The 14,144-nt window shown below is 39.6% G+C and overlaps 1 protein-coding gene across 2 annotated transcripts in view; it reads left to right on the forward strand.

Annotated features, from left to right (window-relative positions):
- MYZAP (myocardial zonula adherens protein) overlaps positions 1-14,144 on the forward strand; it is a gene marked incomplete at its 5' end in the record, with an annotated part of 112,757 nt that overhangs the window by 67,676 nt on the left and 30,937 nt on the right. Inside the window, one exon of one of the 2 annotated variants that reach the window (XM_079700397.1) lies at positions 2,592-2,675. The exons of the other annotated variant lie outside the window; for it this stretch is intronic. Within the exon in view, the coding sequence (XP_079556523.1) occupies positions 2,592-2,675 (84 nt within the window). The remainder of the gene's footprint in view (positions 1-2,591; positions 2,676-14,144) is intronic. 2 annotated transcript variants of the gene reach the window in all.

Below are 14,144 nucleotides of genomic sequence, written 5' to 3' on the forward strand. Positions count from 1 at the left end.
TTTGGGTGATGCTAAGGCTGATCGTGGATCAGGTGGTGACAGCCCACAACAAAGTCGTAAAGTCCCTCGCCGGCTTTGTGCCCCTCACTGTCTCATCTGTCCGTGAAGCTTGCTTGAGTCAGTTATTTCCTAGGGGATCGCACAATGGTGATTTTTGAATTCTCTCATTCCTTCCCCACTTATTAACTGGAATTCTTCTGCAGAGTAAAACTTCTTTCTTCATAAACTGGGACTTTTTAGTAATCTCAACGTGCAGTCTGTACAAGTAAGGCAGGATAAATGCTTTATTTTTTAATCCAAATTGCCAAGCTTCTAAGTAAGGAGTTGGTTCCACTGTCATTTCTGAGGAGGTGTCGTTGCTGCTTTGTTTTTGGTTTTCTTTTTTAAGAATAAAAAAATACTCAGGGTTTTAAAAAATATATATTCCATGTGTTTTACTCATTATTCTTTTTGATGCTCACATTGTCCCATCTTTGCCCCAAGGGAGACCCTTCATGTCCTTGTTTTCAGGTAGAATAAGGTGTCTTAGGCTCATCTAGTATATTTTTTAAAAGAAAATAAAAGATTATGAATTTATACTGACACTTTCATTTCAAATCTAACAAAACTTTTTTTTTTTTTTACTTCTTTGATTTCGTACTTGTATTTCTTTTTCTTACACTAAAAATCTTGGTTCCAAGTGTTATTATACTACAATCTATCAAATAGTTTAAAAATATAATACCAATATTACTACTAAAATTTTCCCAGTGAGTGCAACTGTTTATCTTTAGAACACATTCCACTAAAAACATCCAGTCAAATTACCTTGTCCTAACAACACTTGAATTAATTCGTTTAACCAATTTGATATATGGTTAAGTTCTTTCTGTTCTGTTTGTTTTCAAATTTTAGGATTCACTTTTTTCCCCTTTTTTGGTTTTTACTTTTTGAATCTGTAAAATGTGCTTTCAAAATTGAACTTATGTAACAAGGTACTATCACAAAAGTCTTTGTTCTGTCTCCTCCATCTAATTTCCTCCCTCTCCCTGTTGGTAAATATTAATAATTAAGATTTGTTTGATCTTCGCAGTGTTTCATTTTGCAAATATATATTCATTCATATGTCTTCACCAGTTTTACACCAAAGCCAGCATACCATATACTCCTTACAATATATCGTATCAGGGTTTTAGAGATCTTCATTTTTTCTTGAAGGTTACATAGGCATCCATTGTTAAGATGAACCATAGTTTATTTATCAGGCACTTATTGATGGAGTTCTGTTTTTGTGTGTGTGTGTTTTCTAAAAACCAAAAATCCTGTGTCCAAGTCATTTCATATTTTGGCTAATGATTCTTTGGGATCTATTCCTAGAAATGGAATTGCTGGGTCAAAAGTTAAATGTAATTGTATACTTCTTTTTTAAAAAAATTAATTAATTTTTGGCTGCCATTAGGTCTCCGTTGCTGCACGCGGGCTTTTTCTAGTTGCAGCGAGTGGGGGCTACTCTTCGTTGTGGCGCGTGGGCTTCTCACTGTGGTGTCTTCTCTGGTTGCAGAGCACGGGCTCTAGGCATGCGGGCTCAGTAGTTGTGGCTCACGGGCTCTAGAGCACAGACTCAGTAGTTGTGGCGCACGGGCTTAGTTGCTTCACAGCATGTGGGATCTTCCCAGACCAGGGCTGGAACCCATGTTCCCTGCATTGGCAGGCAGATTCTTAACCACTGTGCCACCAGGGAAGTCCCTACTTGTACTTCTTTTAGTTATTGCTAGAGTCCCTTCTATAGGAATTGTGTCATTTTGCACAGAGAGGGATTTTTTAAAAAAGATTTTGCAGATGCTCAAATATTATATAAAAGGTTGTTGGAAAATTAGTGCATTCTTCAAAATCACGTTATTTATTGAACCTACACACTGTTCCCACTATTGTCCAAGACATGGCTTGGTAGAGAGCACCCTGGTTCCTGCTTTTAGGGAACCTACGATATGTCTGTGGAGACATGATATGTGAATGAAAAACAAAGTTAGAGTAGTCCAAGATAGATATAGTATAAAAACAAAGGTGAAAACCCAGCTCAAGTCTCTGTCTTTCAAAAGCCTTCCCCGCTTAACCCAGGCCACGTGAGTCCTCAGTCCTCTGAATTTCATTACTTTCAGTGACAGTGACCTTTTTCCAGAGCAAAACTTTTGACACTTGGTTGAACAAATATGAATATACGAACAGGAACAACAGAGCAGAATGTATGAAATGCAGGCTGCTGCATAAATTCAAGTGAAATAATTTTTTTATGTAGAGTTATGTCTGTATTTCCCAAAGCATCGGTGAGATGTTGCTAAGGGTTACACGGCAAAATCAGTGCAGAAATGTTAGGCTAAACAGACCTAATGAAACAACTCCACAACCACGTATGATGTCCCAAGCATACCCGGGCACAGAACCCCCCCGCCCCCCGCCTCCGTGAAGCACCTCATGTTCATAGTGTTCCACGGAACACAAAAGAACCAATGTGTAGTTTCTATTTGAATGAAAACCAAAGGCTTCTCTTCCAGTTGATTAACTTGTACAAATTCTGCATTTTTGATAACAATTTCCAATTTGTTTCTTTCTAGATTGAATCACTAAAGAAAAAGGTGCAGCAGAAACAGCTCTTAATATTGCAGCTTTTAGAAAAGATATCGTTCTTAGAAGGAGAGGTAAGAAGCTGTGTTTCTTTAAGCTGGGTCTTCCCTATCATTAAATTTTATGTTGCTGAGCCTACCACCGACACTTAATTAAAAATATGGCTATTTCCTGGCCTTATAAAATTGATTGAAGGTTAACTGCCAACACTGAAAATGAGGTTCTGACAGCTAGTTTTTCTTTACCATCTGACTCTCCTCATTCCCCCTTGCTGCTCACCTCTGCTTTTTGGCTCCCATTTTTCTTATTCAGGAATTTTCTTAGCAAGTCTGATAAGCTGTTGATGAATACTGATAACTCCCCACATCTGTGTTGTATAATTTGCCAAGTATTTTCACATACATTTCTCAATGATCCTCTCAACAACTTTAAGAAAGGCAAGACAAGGATTATTATCTCCATATTAACCAAAAAAGAAAAAGAAAAAAGGCACAGAGAAGGCAGGTGGCTCTTCTCAAAGTCACACAGCTTAATGCCAGAGCCAGGCTGAGAGACGGACTCCTCATTCCAGGTGACTTAATTTCACCTGGAACTTTTAAGATATTTAGCATTCCTGACTTTCTGGTCTTTTGAAAGGGATTTTGGGGATTTTGTGGAGGTTCTAGGGAAGGAAATTATGGAGTTGGAAGAACCTTAAGAGCTTAGGTGTTAATAGAAGGGGAAGCCTTCTGTTTTCTCTGAAGACTATTAAGAACTTGACGTAGAGCCTCTTCCTTTTGAGCCTCCATGAATCTCTCCTTGTCTGTGCCCTGCTTGTAGTCCCTCCCCAGTGAGAGACAGCCCAGGAGAGAATAATAAAATAAGAAGACAGGAAAGCAATGACAGTAATTAAGCTCCTAGTGTGTGTTGGGCACTTCTACTTTCCATATCTTTTGTATAACCTAGAGGTTAAGAGTGGAATCAGACTTGCCCACATTTGAATGCTAGATCTGCTTATTAGCTGGCTGACCCTAGGTAAAATTAGAAATTGAGGATGATAACTGTACCTACGTTGTGTGTCCATGCGATGAGAGTGCATACAAAGTGCCTGACATGCCTAAGCACTCCATCATTTTCTCTCTTTATTAAGAGCGATGCCCTAGGGCTTCCCTGGTGGCGCAGTGGTTGAGAGTCCGCCTGCCAATGCAGGGGACACGGGTTCGTGCCCCGGTCCGGGAGGATCCCACATGCCGCGGAGCGGCTGGGCCCGTGAGCCATGGCCGCTGAGCCTGCACGTTCGGAGCCTGTGCTCCGCAACAGGAGAGGCCACAACAGTGGGAGGCCCGCGTACCGCAAAAAAAAAAAAAAAAAAAACATAGACAAAATGTCAAGATTTGATAATACATTTACACTTTAACTTATTCTAAAATATTAAGTATCTTGGGTTTAATTTATTTCTTCATTGTTTGTGTTCTTGGTTTTTAGTGTCTTCCAAAGGCAATTTCCCTTAGTTAACATCATTTTGACACTTTCCAGACAAGTGCAGTGATCTTTTAGATCCAAAGGACATGGAATACCTTCTCCGAATAGCTAAGGCTAGAGGATGCCAATTCTTGGACGGACACAATTCTTGCTTTACAAGGTAGGACTAGGTAGCTTCAAGGTGATTCAAACTCAGGACCCCTTATCATTGGGATGAATTGACCTATCTTTAGCACTATTAAAAAGTATGCATTTCTTATTAATATTTTACCATTCTTTGTCAGACTAGGTAGAGATTTCACCTCCTAGGAGATGAGGCCGAGTTTGAGTACTTGGTTTTCCTCTTCAGGCTGTTTGAGTAGTTTATGATGTTACAAACACACTGCTGACTGACTCCTTGCTAACTGTGTGTGACCACTGATGCCAGTGAATCTCCGCCCCTCTTTCCACCTGCTTGTTGTATGACCACCAATGCCAAGCAGCCCTTCCAAGGGCCCTCAAGTCCTGGGATGACCTGACGTAAAGTTCCTTTTGTTATTCTTTACTACTCAACACAGAAATCTTATAAACAAACATGTAATTAACACTCTATAAAAGAAACTACATCATCTTATATATGAATGCTTCCTAGTTTTAAAAGTTGATGACAAGTTGTAACATATTGTCATCTTTCTTCGCTATTAAAACTATCTTTCTCTACACTTTATATTAAACTTTCCTTTTGAGTGACATCATGAACACAAGGCATTTCTCAGACTCACCTTGCTCCCACAATAATTTTTTCCTTCTCCTCCTAGTTTTTTTTTTTTTTTTTTTTTTCGGTACGCGGGCCTCTCACTGTTGTGGCCTCTCCCGTTGCAGAGCACAGGCTCCGGACGCGCAGGCTCAGCGGCCATGGCTCACGGGCCCAGCCGCTCCGCGGCATATGGGATCCTCCCGGACCAGGGCATGAACCCGTGTCCCCTGCATCAGCAGGCGAACTCTCAACTACTGTGCCACCAGGGAAGCCCCCTCCTCCTAGTTTTGATGCTCAGATTATCACAGCTCAGCTGTGGAGAGTTCTGCATTACCTTCCTCACCCATGTAGCAGGGTTCCCGATGCTTGTGGAGTCATTCTTGCTGTATGGCAACAACAGGCGTTTCAGACTGTCTTCGTTTTTGTCCTGTCCCTAGATACGATATTGGCTTGTCTCCAAGGAGCCCTGGGCTGTTTTAGTGGAGAGGTGTACGGCAGGCTTTCTGGGCATGAGTGTTGGTAGTAGGCTAAAGTGCTGTGCCTACTGTTAGGCCCATTTTATTTGTTTTGTTTTGTTTATTTTTTACTGAAGTATAGTTGAATTACAATTTTGTGTTAATTACTGCTGTACAGCAAAGTGACTCAGTTATACATATATATACATTCTTCTTCATAGTCTTTTCCATTATGGTTTATCACAGAATATTGAATATGGTTTCCTGTGCTATACAATACAACCTTGTTGTTTAAGGCCCATTTTAGTACTGATGGAACTGGGGAAAATGTTTCTTTTTACGATCATGAGGTCGAACTGACATTTTCCAAATTTATCTAATTGTTTTGTTTTACAATACAGGGTTCTGTTGGCCACTAAGAATTTCTATTATGTTGACCTATTCTAACACCAGGACTTTTTATACCTTGACATTCCATCCCCTGCCTTAAACCATAATGATGCCAGTGGTGGTGTTTCAGGTATCTTTGAAAAGTTTTGGTGGACAGAGCTGGTAACCTCCTATATCCCATCTTATTAATAAAGTAGCTACCCTCTGTTAAGGGCCTAACTGCGGACTCTGGAGCTAGACTGCCTGAGTTCCAATGTCAGCTCTGTCACTTACTAGTTATGTGGTCTGGCACAAGTTACTTAACTGCTCCGTGCCTTAGCTTGCTAAGGGAGTCCTCTCCACAGAGTTGTTATGAAGACTAAATTAGTTAACACTAAGTGATTAGAAAAGTACATGGCTCACAGTAAATGCCATGTCTTTACTGTTTCTTCAATGGCGAGGTCCCAGGAACTCCTTTTATTGTCAATGATATGTATTTCCTCTTTGTCCTTCTCGTCCTCCTCCTCCTTTTAAATAGAGAATGTAGATGATTTTGGTCCCTGAATTCATCATTTGTACTTACCAATGCTAAAACTCATTCTATTTTGCTACTCCCACCCCCATCGGATCCCTAGAAGTTTGCGCTAGCCTGGCCCCATCAGACTACGTTTTCATCAACTGATTCAAAAATCTGTCTGATGTGAAAATATGCCCAGTCTATTTTTTTCCAAATAACTTTCTATTCACTCATCTATTGAAGAAGAACTATCCCATCCCCTATTTCCAATATAGAAAATTTTATTAAAATAAAATTATCAGTGTCTATCTTCATAAGGTTGATCAGCTTTCTAAATCTGAACAGATTCCATTTCATTTTTCTCTGCTGAAAATCCTCAACTTACAGCTCAACTCAAAAGTCAGAGGAAAGGAGACAAATGTCTTGGTTTTGTCCATCCTGCATTTAACGTGTGTTGTGTGGCACATAAACCTCTCAATGTGTCTGCTGTGCATTCCTGGGTCAATTATGAATTTCCTGTGCAATGCTAGGGCGGCAGCACCAGGCACCATGTACGAGTTTTACTGGACATGCATTCTTGTTTAGTGCATGTGTTACAGCCCTGGCTGCTCCCTCCCCTGGGCCTGAGGGAGCTGGGGGAGGAGGCGGCTGCCATTCATTTGACATAATTTCCCCAAAATGCCAAGAGGTGCCATACCAGGTCCTTCTTTTCGGGAAGGCGCACAGCCTCCCAAGCCCCCGGGTGGTCTGTACTTCACAGCTCAACACAAGGTGGTGGTATTTGAAAGGAAAACCCTGGAACCTGATTCTCGGTCCTGGAAGCAATCTCTTCCCCAGCACGGGCCAGGCGGCCAGCTGAGGCTGCTCTTTAGTCACAGTCAGCAAGACTCAGAGCGGAGTGTCCTTGCTTTCCTGTATCAAGACCTGTCCTTTTTTAAAGTATTTCTGTCATCCCTCTCTAATTTCCTCCTCGTGCCCATATTCAGGCTCTCATCATCTTTTTTTCTGTCTTGTCAACCTTGTATTAATTTATGTAAATAAAGCTGCATCTTTTTAAAGCGTACGGTGACAAATGTTAACTAGACATACTGTGGTGATCATTTTGCAGTGTGTACAGATACCAAGTCGTTATGTTACAGCTGAAACTAATGTTATATGTCAATGAAACCTAAATTTTAAAAAAGTATATAATTTAATGAATTTTGACAGTTGTATATACCTGTGAAACCACCACTGCAGTCAAGATATAGAACATTTCCATCATTCCCCAAAGACCTCTCTCTGTTTCCCTTTTGCAGTCCATCTCTCCATTCACCCTCCAGGCAACCAGGGATATTTTTTGGACTTGCTTGCATTTTGTATAAATGGAATCATATAGTTGTGTGTTCTTTTCTGTCTAGCTAGCTTCTTTCACTCAGCATAAGGATTTGAGATATATCCATGTTATATGCATTCTTTTTTGTGGCAGAATATTTTTTATTGTATTAAGATTCCACAGTTTATTTCTCCATTCTCCTGTTGATATACATTTGGGTTGTTTCCAGTTTGGGGCTACTGTGAATAAAGCTGCTGTGAACATTACAAGTCATTATGTGGGCATATGGTTTATTCCTGTTAGGTAAATTCCTAGTAATGGAATGGCTGGGATGTGTGGTAGATATAGGCTTAACTTTTTAAGAAACTGTCAGTTTATCAAAGGAGTCATATATTTTACCTTCCCACCAGCAGTTGGAATGTTCCAGTTTCTCCACAGCCTCATCCTGACTTAGTACTGTCAGTCTTTTTAATGTAGCCATTCTAGAGGGAGTGTGGTGGTATCTCATTGTGGTTTTTATATTGATCATTTGTCCCCTTTCCCCCTTCTTTGATCAGTCTAGCTAGAGTGTTATCAATTTGTTGTTTTAAAAAAAATTAAAATAGCTTTTGGCTTTGTTGATATTCTCTATTATCTGTTTTCTGTTTTATTGAGTTTTGCTCTGATATTTATATTCCCTGCCTTCTAATTATTTTGGTATTACTTTGCTCTTCTTTTTCTAGCTTCTTGAGGTAGACCTTAGGTCATTGATTTTAGCCCTTTCTTTTTTTTTTTTTTTTTTTTTTTTTTTTTTTTTATTTTTTATTTTTTTTATTTTTTTATTTTTATTTTTTGCTTTATCACAAATTTAATCAGTTATATGTATACATATGTTCCCATATCCCCTCCCTTTTGCGTCTCCCTCCCACCCTCCCTATCCCACCCCTCCAGGCGGTCACAAAGCACCGAGCTGATCTCCCTGTGCTATGCGGCTGCTTCCCACTAGCTATCTACCTTACGTTTGGTAGTGTATATATGTCCATGCCGCTCTTTCACTTTGTCACAGCTTACCCTTCCCCCTCCCCATATCCTCAAGTCCATTCTCTAGTAGGTCTGTGTCTTTATTCCTGTCTTACCCCTATGTTCTTCATGACCTTTTTTTTTCTTAAATTCCATATATATGTGTCAGCATACAGTATTTGTCTTTCTCTTTCTGACTTACTTCACTCTGTATGACAGACTCTAGGTCCATCCACCTCATTACAAATAGTTCAATTTCATTTCTTTTTATGGCTGAGTAATATTCCATTGTATGTATGTGCCACATCTTCTTTACCCATTCATCCGATGATGGACACTTAGGTTGTTTCCATCTCCGGGCTATTGTAAATAGGGCTGCTATGAACATTTTGGTACATGTCTCTTTTTGAATTATGGTTTTCTCAGGGTATATGCCCAGTAGTGGGATTGCAGGGTCATATGGTAGTTCTATTTGTAGTTTTTTAAGGAACCTCCATACCGTTCTCCATAGTGGCTGTACCAATTCACATTCCCACCAGCAGTGCAAGAGTGTTCCCTTTTTTCCACACCCTCTCCAGCATTTATTGTTTCTAGATTTTTTGATGATGGCCATTCTGACTGGCGTGAGATGATATCTCATTGTAGTTTTGATTTGCATTTCTCTAATTAGTAAAGATGTTGAGCATCCTTTCATGTGTTTGTTGGCAGTCTGTATATCTTCTGTGGAGAAATGTCTATTTAGGTCTTCTGCCCATTTTTGGATTGGGTTGTTTGTTTTTTTGTTATTGAGCTGCATGAGCTGCTTATAAATTTTGGAGATTAATCCTTTGTCAGTTGCTTCATTTGCAAATATTTTCTCCCATTCTGAGGGTTGTCTTTTGGTCTTGTTTATGGTTTCCTTTGCTGTGCAAAAGCTTTTAAGTTTCATTAGGTCCCATGTGTTTATTTTTGTCTTTATTTCCATTTCTCTAGGAGGTGGGTCAAAAAGGATCTTGCTGTGATTTATGTCATAGAGTGTTCTGCCTATGTTTTCCTCTAAGAGTTTGATAGTGTCTGGCCTTACATTTAGGTCTTTAATCCATTTTGAGCTTATTTTTGTGTATGGTGTTAGGGAGTGATCGAATCTCATACTTTTACATGTCCCTGTCCAGTTTTCCCAACACCACTTATTGAAGAGACTGTCCTTTCTCCACTGTACATTCCTGCCTCCTTTATCAAAGATAAGGTGACCATATGTCCGTGGGTTTATCTCTGGGCTTTCTATCCTGTTCCATTGATCTATCTTTCTGTTTCTGTGCCAGTACCATACTGTCTTGATTACTGCAGCTTTGTAGTATAGTCTGAAGTCAGGGAGCCTGATTCCTCCAGCTCCATTTTTCGTTCTCAAGATTGCTTTGGCTATTCGGGGTCTTTTGTGTTTCCATACAAATTGTGAAATTTTTTGTTCTAGTTCTGTGAAAAATGCCAGTGGTATTTTGATAGGGATTGCATTGAATCTGTAGATTGCTTTGGGTAGTAGAGTCATTTTCACAATGTTGATTCTTCCAATCCAAGAACATGGTACATCTCTCCATCTATTTGTATCATCTTTAATTTCTTTCATCAGTGTCTTATAATTTTCTGCATACAGGTCTTTTGTCTCCTTAGGTAGGTTTATTCCTAGATATTTTATTCTTTTTGTTGCAATGGTAAATGGGAGTGTTTCCTTGATTTCACTTTCAGATTTTTCATCATTAGTATATAGGAATGCCAGAGATTTCTGTGCATTAATTTTGTATCCTGCAACTTTACCAAATTCATTGATGAGCTCTAGTAGTTTTCTGGTAGCATCTTTAGGATTCTCTATGTATAGTATCATGTCATCTGCAAACAGTGACAGCTTTACTTCTTCTTTTCCAATTTGGATTCCTTTTATTTGCTTTTCTTCTCTGATTGCTGTGGCTAAAACTTCCAAAACTATGTTGAATAAGAGTGGTGAGAGTGGGCAACCTTGTCTTGTTCCTGATCTTAGTGGAAATGGTTTCAGTTTTTCACCATTGAGGACGATGCTGGCTGTGGGTTTGTCATATATGGCCTTTATTATGTTGAGGAAAGTTCCCTCTATGCCTACTTTCTGCAGGGTTTTTATCATGAATGGGTGTTGAATTTTGTCGAAAGCTTTCTCTGCATCTATTGAGATGATCATATGGTTTTTCTCCTTCAATTTGTTAATATGGTGTATCACGTTGATTGATTTGCGTATATTGAAGAATCCTTGCATTCCTGGGATAAACCCCACTTGATCATGGTGTATGATCCTTTTAATGTGCTGTTGGATTCTGTTTGCTAGTATTTTGTTGAGGATTTTTGCATCTATGTTCATCAGTGATATTGGCCTGTAGTTTTCTTTCTTTGTGACATCCTTGTCTGGTTTTGGTATCAAGGTGATGGTGGCCTCGTAGAATGAGTTTGGGAGTGTTCCTCCCTCTGCTATATTTTGGAAGAGTTTGAGAAGGATAGGCGTTAGCTCTTCTCTAAATGCTTGATAGAATTCGCCTGTGAAGCCATCTGGTCCTGGGCTTTTGTTTGTTGGAAGATTTTTTATCACAGTTTCAATTTCAGTGCTTCTGATTGGTCTGTTCATATGTTCTATTTCTTCCTGATTCAGTCTTGGCAGGTTGTGCATTTCTAAGAATTTGTCCATTTCTTCCAGGTTGTCCATTTTATTGGCATAGAGTTGCTTATAGTAATCTCTCACGATCTTTTGTATTTCTGCAGTGTCAGTTGTTACTTCTCCTTTTTCATTTCTAATTCTATTGATTTGAGTCTTCTCCCTTTTTTTCTTGATGAGTCTGGCTAATGGTTTATCAATTTTGTTTATCTTCTCAAAGAACCAGCTTTTAGTTTTATTGATCTTTGCTATTGTTTCCTTCATTTCTTTTTCATTTATTTCTGATCTGATTTTTATGATTTCTTTCCTTCTGCTAACTTTGGGATGTTTTTGTTCTTCTTTCTCTAATTGCTTTAGGTGCAAGGTTAGGTTGTTTAGTCGAGATATTTCCTGTTTCTTAAGGTGGGATTGTATTGCTATAAACTTCCCTCTTAGAACTGCTTTTGCTGCATCCCATAGGTTTTGGGTCGTCGTGTCTCCATTGTCATTAGTTTCTAGGTATTTTTTTATTTCCTCTTTGATTTCTTCAGTGATCACTTCGTTATTAAGTAATGTATTGTTTAGCCTCCATGTGTTTGTATTTTTTATAGCTCTTTTCCTGTAATTGATATCTAGTCTCATAGCATTGTGGTCAGAAAAGATACTTGATACAATTTCAATTTTCTTAAATTTACCAAGGCTTGATTTGTGACCCAAGATATGATCTATCCTGGAGAATGTTCCATGAGCACTTGAGAAAAATGTGTATTCTGTTGTTTTTGGATGGAATGTCCTATAAATATCAATTAAGTCCATCTTGTTTAATGTATCATTTAAAGCTTGTGTTTCCTTATTTATTTTCATTTTGGATGATCTGTCCATTGGTGAAAGTGGGGTGTTAAAGTCCCCTACTATGATTGTGTTACTGTCGATTTCTCCTTTTATGGCTGTTAGTGTTTGCCTTATGTATTGAGGTGCTCCTATGTTGGGTGCATAAATATTTACAATTGTTATATCTTCTTCTTGGATCGATCCCTTGATCATTATGTAGTGTCCTTCTTTGTCTCTTCTAGTAGTCTTTATTTTAAAGTCTATTTTGTCTGATATGAGAATTGCTACTCCAGCTTTCTTTTGGTTTCCATTTGCATGGAATATCTTTTTCCATCCCCTTACTTTCAGTCTGTATGTGTCTCTAGGTCTGAAGTGGGTCTCTTGTAGACAGCATATATATGGGTCTTGTTTTTGTATCCATTCAGCCAATCTGTGTCTTTTGGTGGGAGCGTTTAGTCCATTTACATTTAAGGTAATTATCGATATGTATGTTCCTATTCCCATTTTCTTAATTGTTTTGGGTTCGTTATTGTAGGTCTTTTCCTTCTGTTGTGTTTCTTGCCTAGAGAAGTTCCTTTAGCATTTGTTGTAAAGCTGGTTTGGTGGTGCTGAACTCTCTCAGCTTTTGCTTGTCTGTAAACGTTTTAATTTCTCCATCAAATCTGAATGAGATCCTTGCTGGGTAGAGTAATCTTGGTTGCAGGTTTCTCTCCTTCATCACTTTAATTATGTCCTGCCACTCCCTTCTGGCTTGTAGAGTTTCTGCTGAGAGATCAGCTGTTATCCTGATGGGGATTCCCTTGTGTGTTATTTGTTGTTTTTGCCTTGCTGCTTTTAATATGATTTCTTTGTGTTTAATTTTTGACAGTTTGATTAATATGTGTCTTGGCGTATTTCTCCTTGGATTTATTCTGTATGGGACTCTCTGTGCTTCTTGGACTTGATTAACTATTTCCTTTCCCATATTAGGGAAGTTTTCAACTATAATCTCTTCAAATATTTTCTCAGTCCCTTTCTTTTTCTCTTCTTCTTCTGGAACCCCTATAATTCGAATGTTGGTGCGTTTAATGTTGTCCCAGAGGTCTCTGAGACTGTCCTCTGTTCTTTTCATTCTTTTCTCTTTATTTTGCTCTGCATTAGTTATTTCCACTATTTTATCTTCCACCTCACTTATCCGTTCTTCTGCCTCAGTTATTCTGCTATTGATCCCATCTAGAGTATTTTTCATTTCATTTATTGTGTTTTTAATCGATGCTTGATTCATCTTTAGTTCTACTAGGTCCTTGTTAACTGTTTCTTGCATTTTGTCTATTCTATTTCCAAGATTTTGGATCATCTTTACTATCATTATTCTGAATTCTTTTTCAGATAGACTGCCTATTACCTCTTCATTTGTTAGGTCTGGTGGGTTTTTATCTTGCTCCTTCTCCTGCTGTGTGTTTTTCTGTCTTCTCATTTTGCTTATGTTACTGTGTTTGGGGTCTCCTTTTTGCCGGCTGCAGGTTCGTAGTTCCTGTTGTTTTTGGTGTCTGTCCCCAGTGGCTAAGGTTGGTTTAGTGGGTTGTGTAGGTTTCCTGGTCGAGGGGACTAGTGCCTGTGTTCTGGTGGATGAGGCTGGATCTTGTCTTTCTGGTGGGCAGGTCCACGTCTGGTGGTGTGTTTTGGGGTGTCTGCAGACTTTTTATGATTTTAGGCCACCTCTCTGCTAATGGGTGGCGTTGTGTTCCTGTCTTGCTAGTTGTTTGGCATAGGGTGTCCAGCACTGTAGCTTGCTGGTCGTTGAGTGAAGCTGGGTGCTGGTGTTGAGATGGAGATCTCTGGAAGATTTTCGCCGTTTGATATTATGTGGAGCTGGGAGGTCTCTTGTGGACCAGTGTCCTGAAGTTGGCTCTCCCACCTCAGAGGCACAGTACTGACTCCTGGCTCCTCAATTTGGGATGATTTGTTGTCTATTCATGTATTCCACAGATGCAGGGTACATCAAGTTGATTGTGGAGCTTTAATCCGCTGCTTCTGAGGCTGCTGGGAGAGGTTTCCCTTTCTCTTCTTTGTTCTCACAGCTCCCGGGTCTCAGCTTTGGATTTGGCCCCGCCTCTGCGTGTAGGTCGCCGGAGGGCGTCTGTTCTTCGCTCAGACAGGAAAGGGTTAAAGGAGCAGCCTCTTCGGGAACTCTGGCTCACTCAGGCCGGGCGGGAGGGAGGGGCACGGAGTGCGGGGCGAGCCTGCAGCGG

The sequence above is a fragment of the Hyperoodon ampullatus genome (assembly GCF_949752795.1).
Source record: "Hyperoodon ampullatus genome assembly, chromosome: 3".
Lineage (NCBI taxonomy): Eukaryota > Metazoa > Chordata > Mammalia > Artiodactyla > Ziphiidae > Hyperoodon > Hyperoodon ampullatus.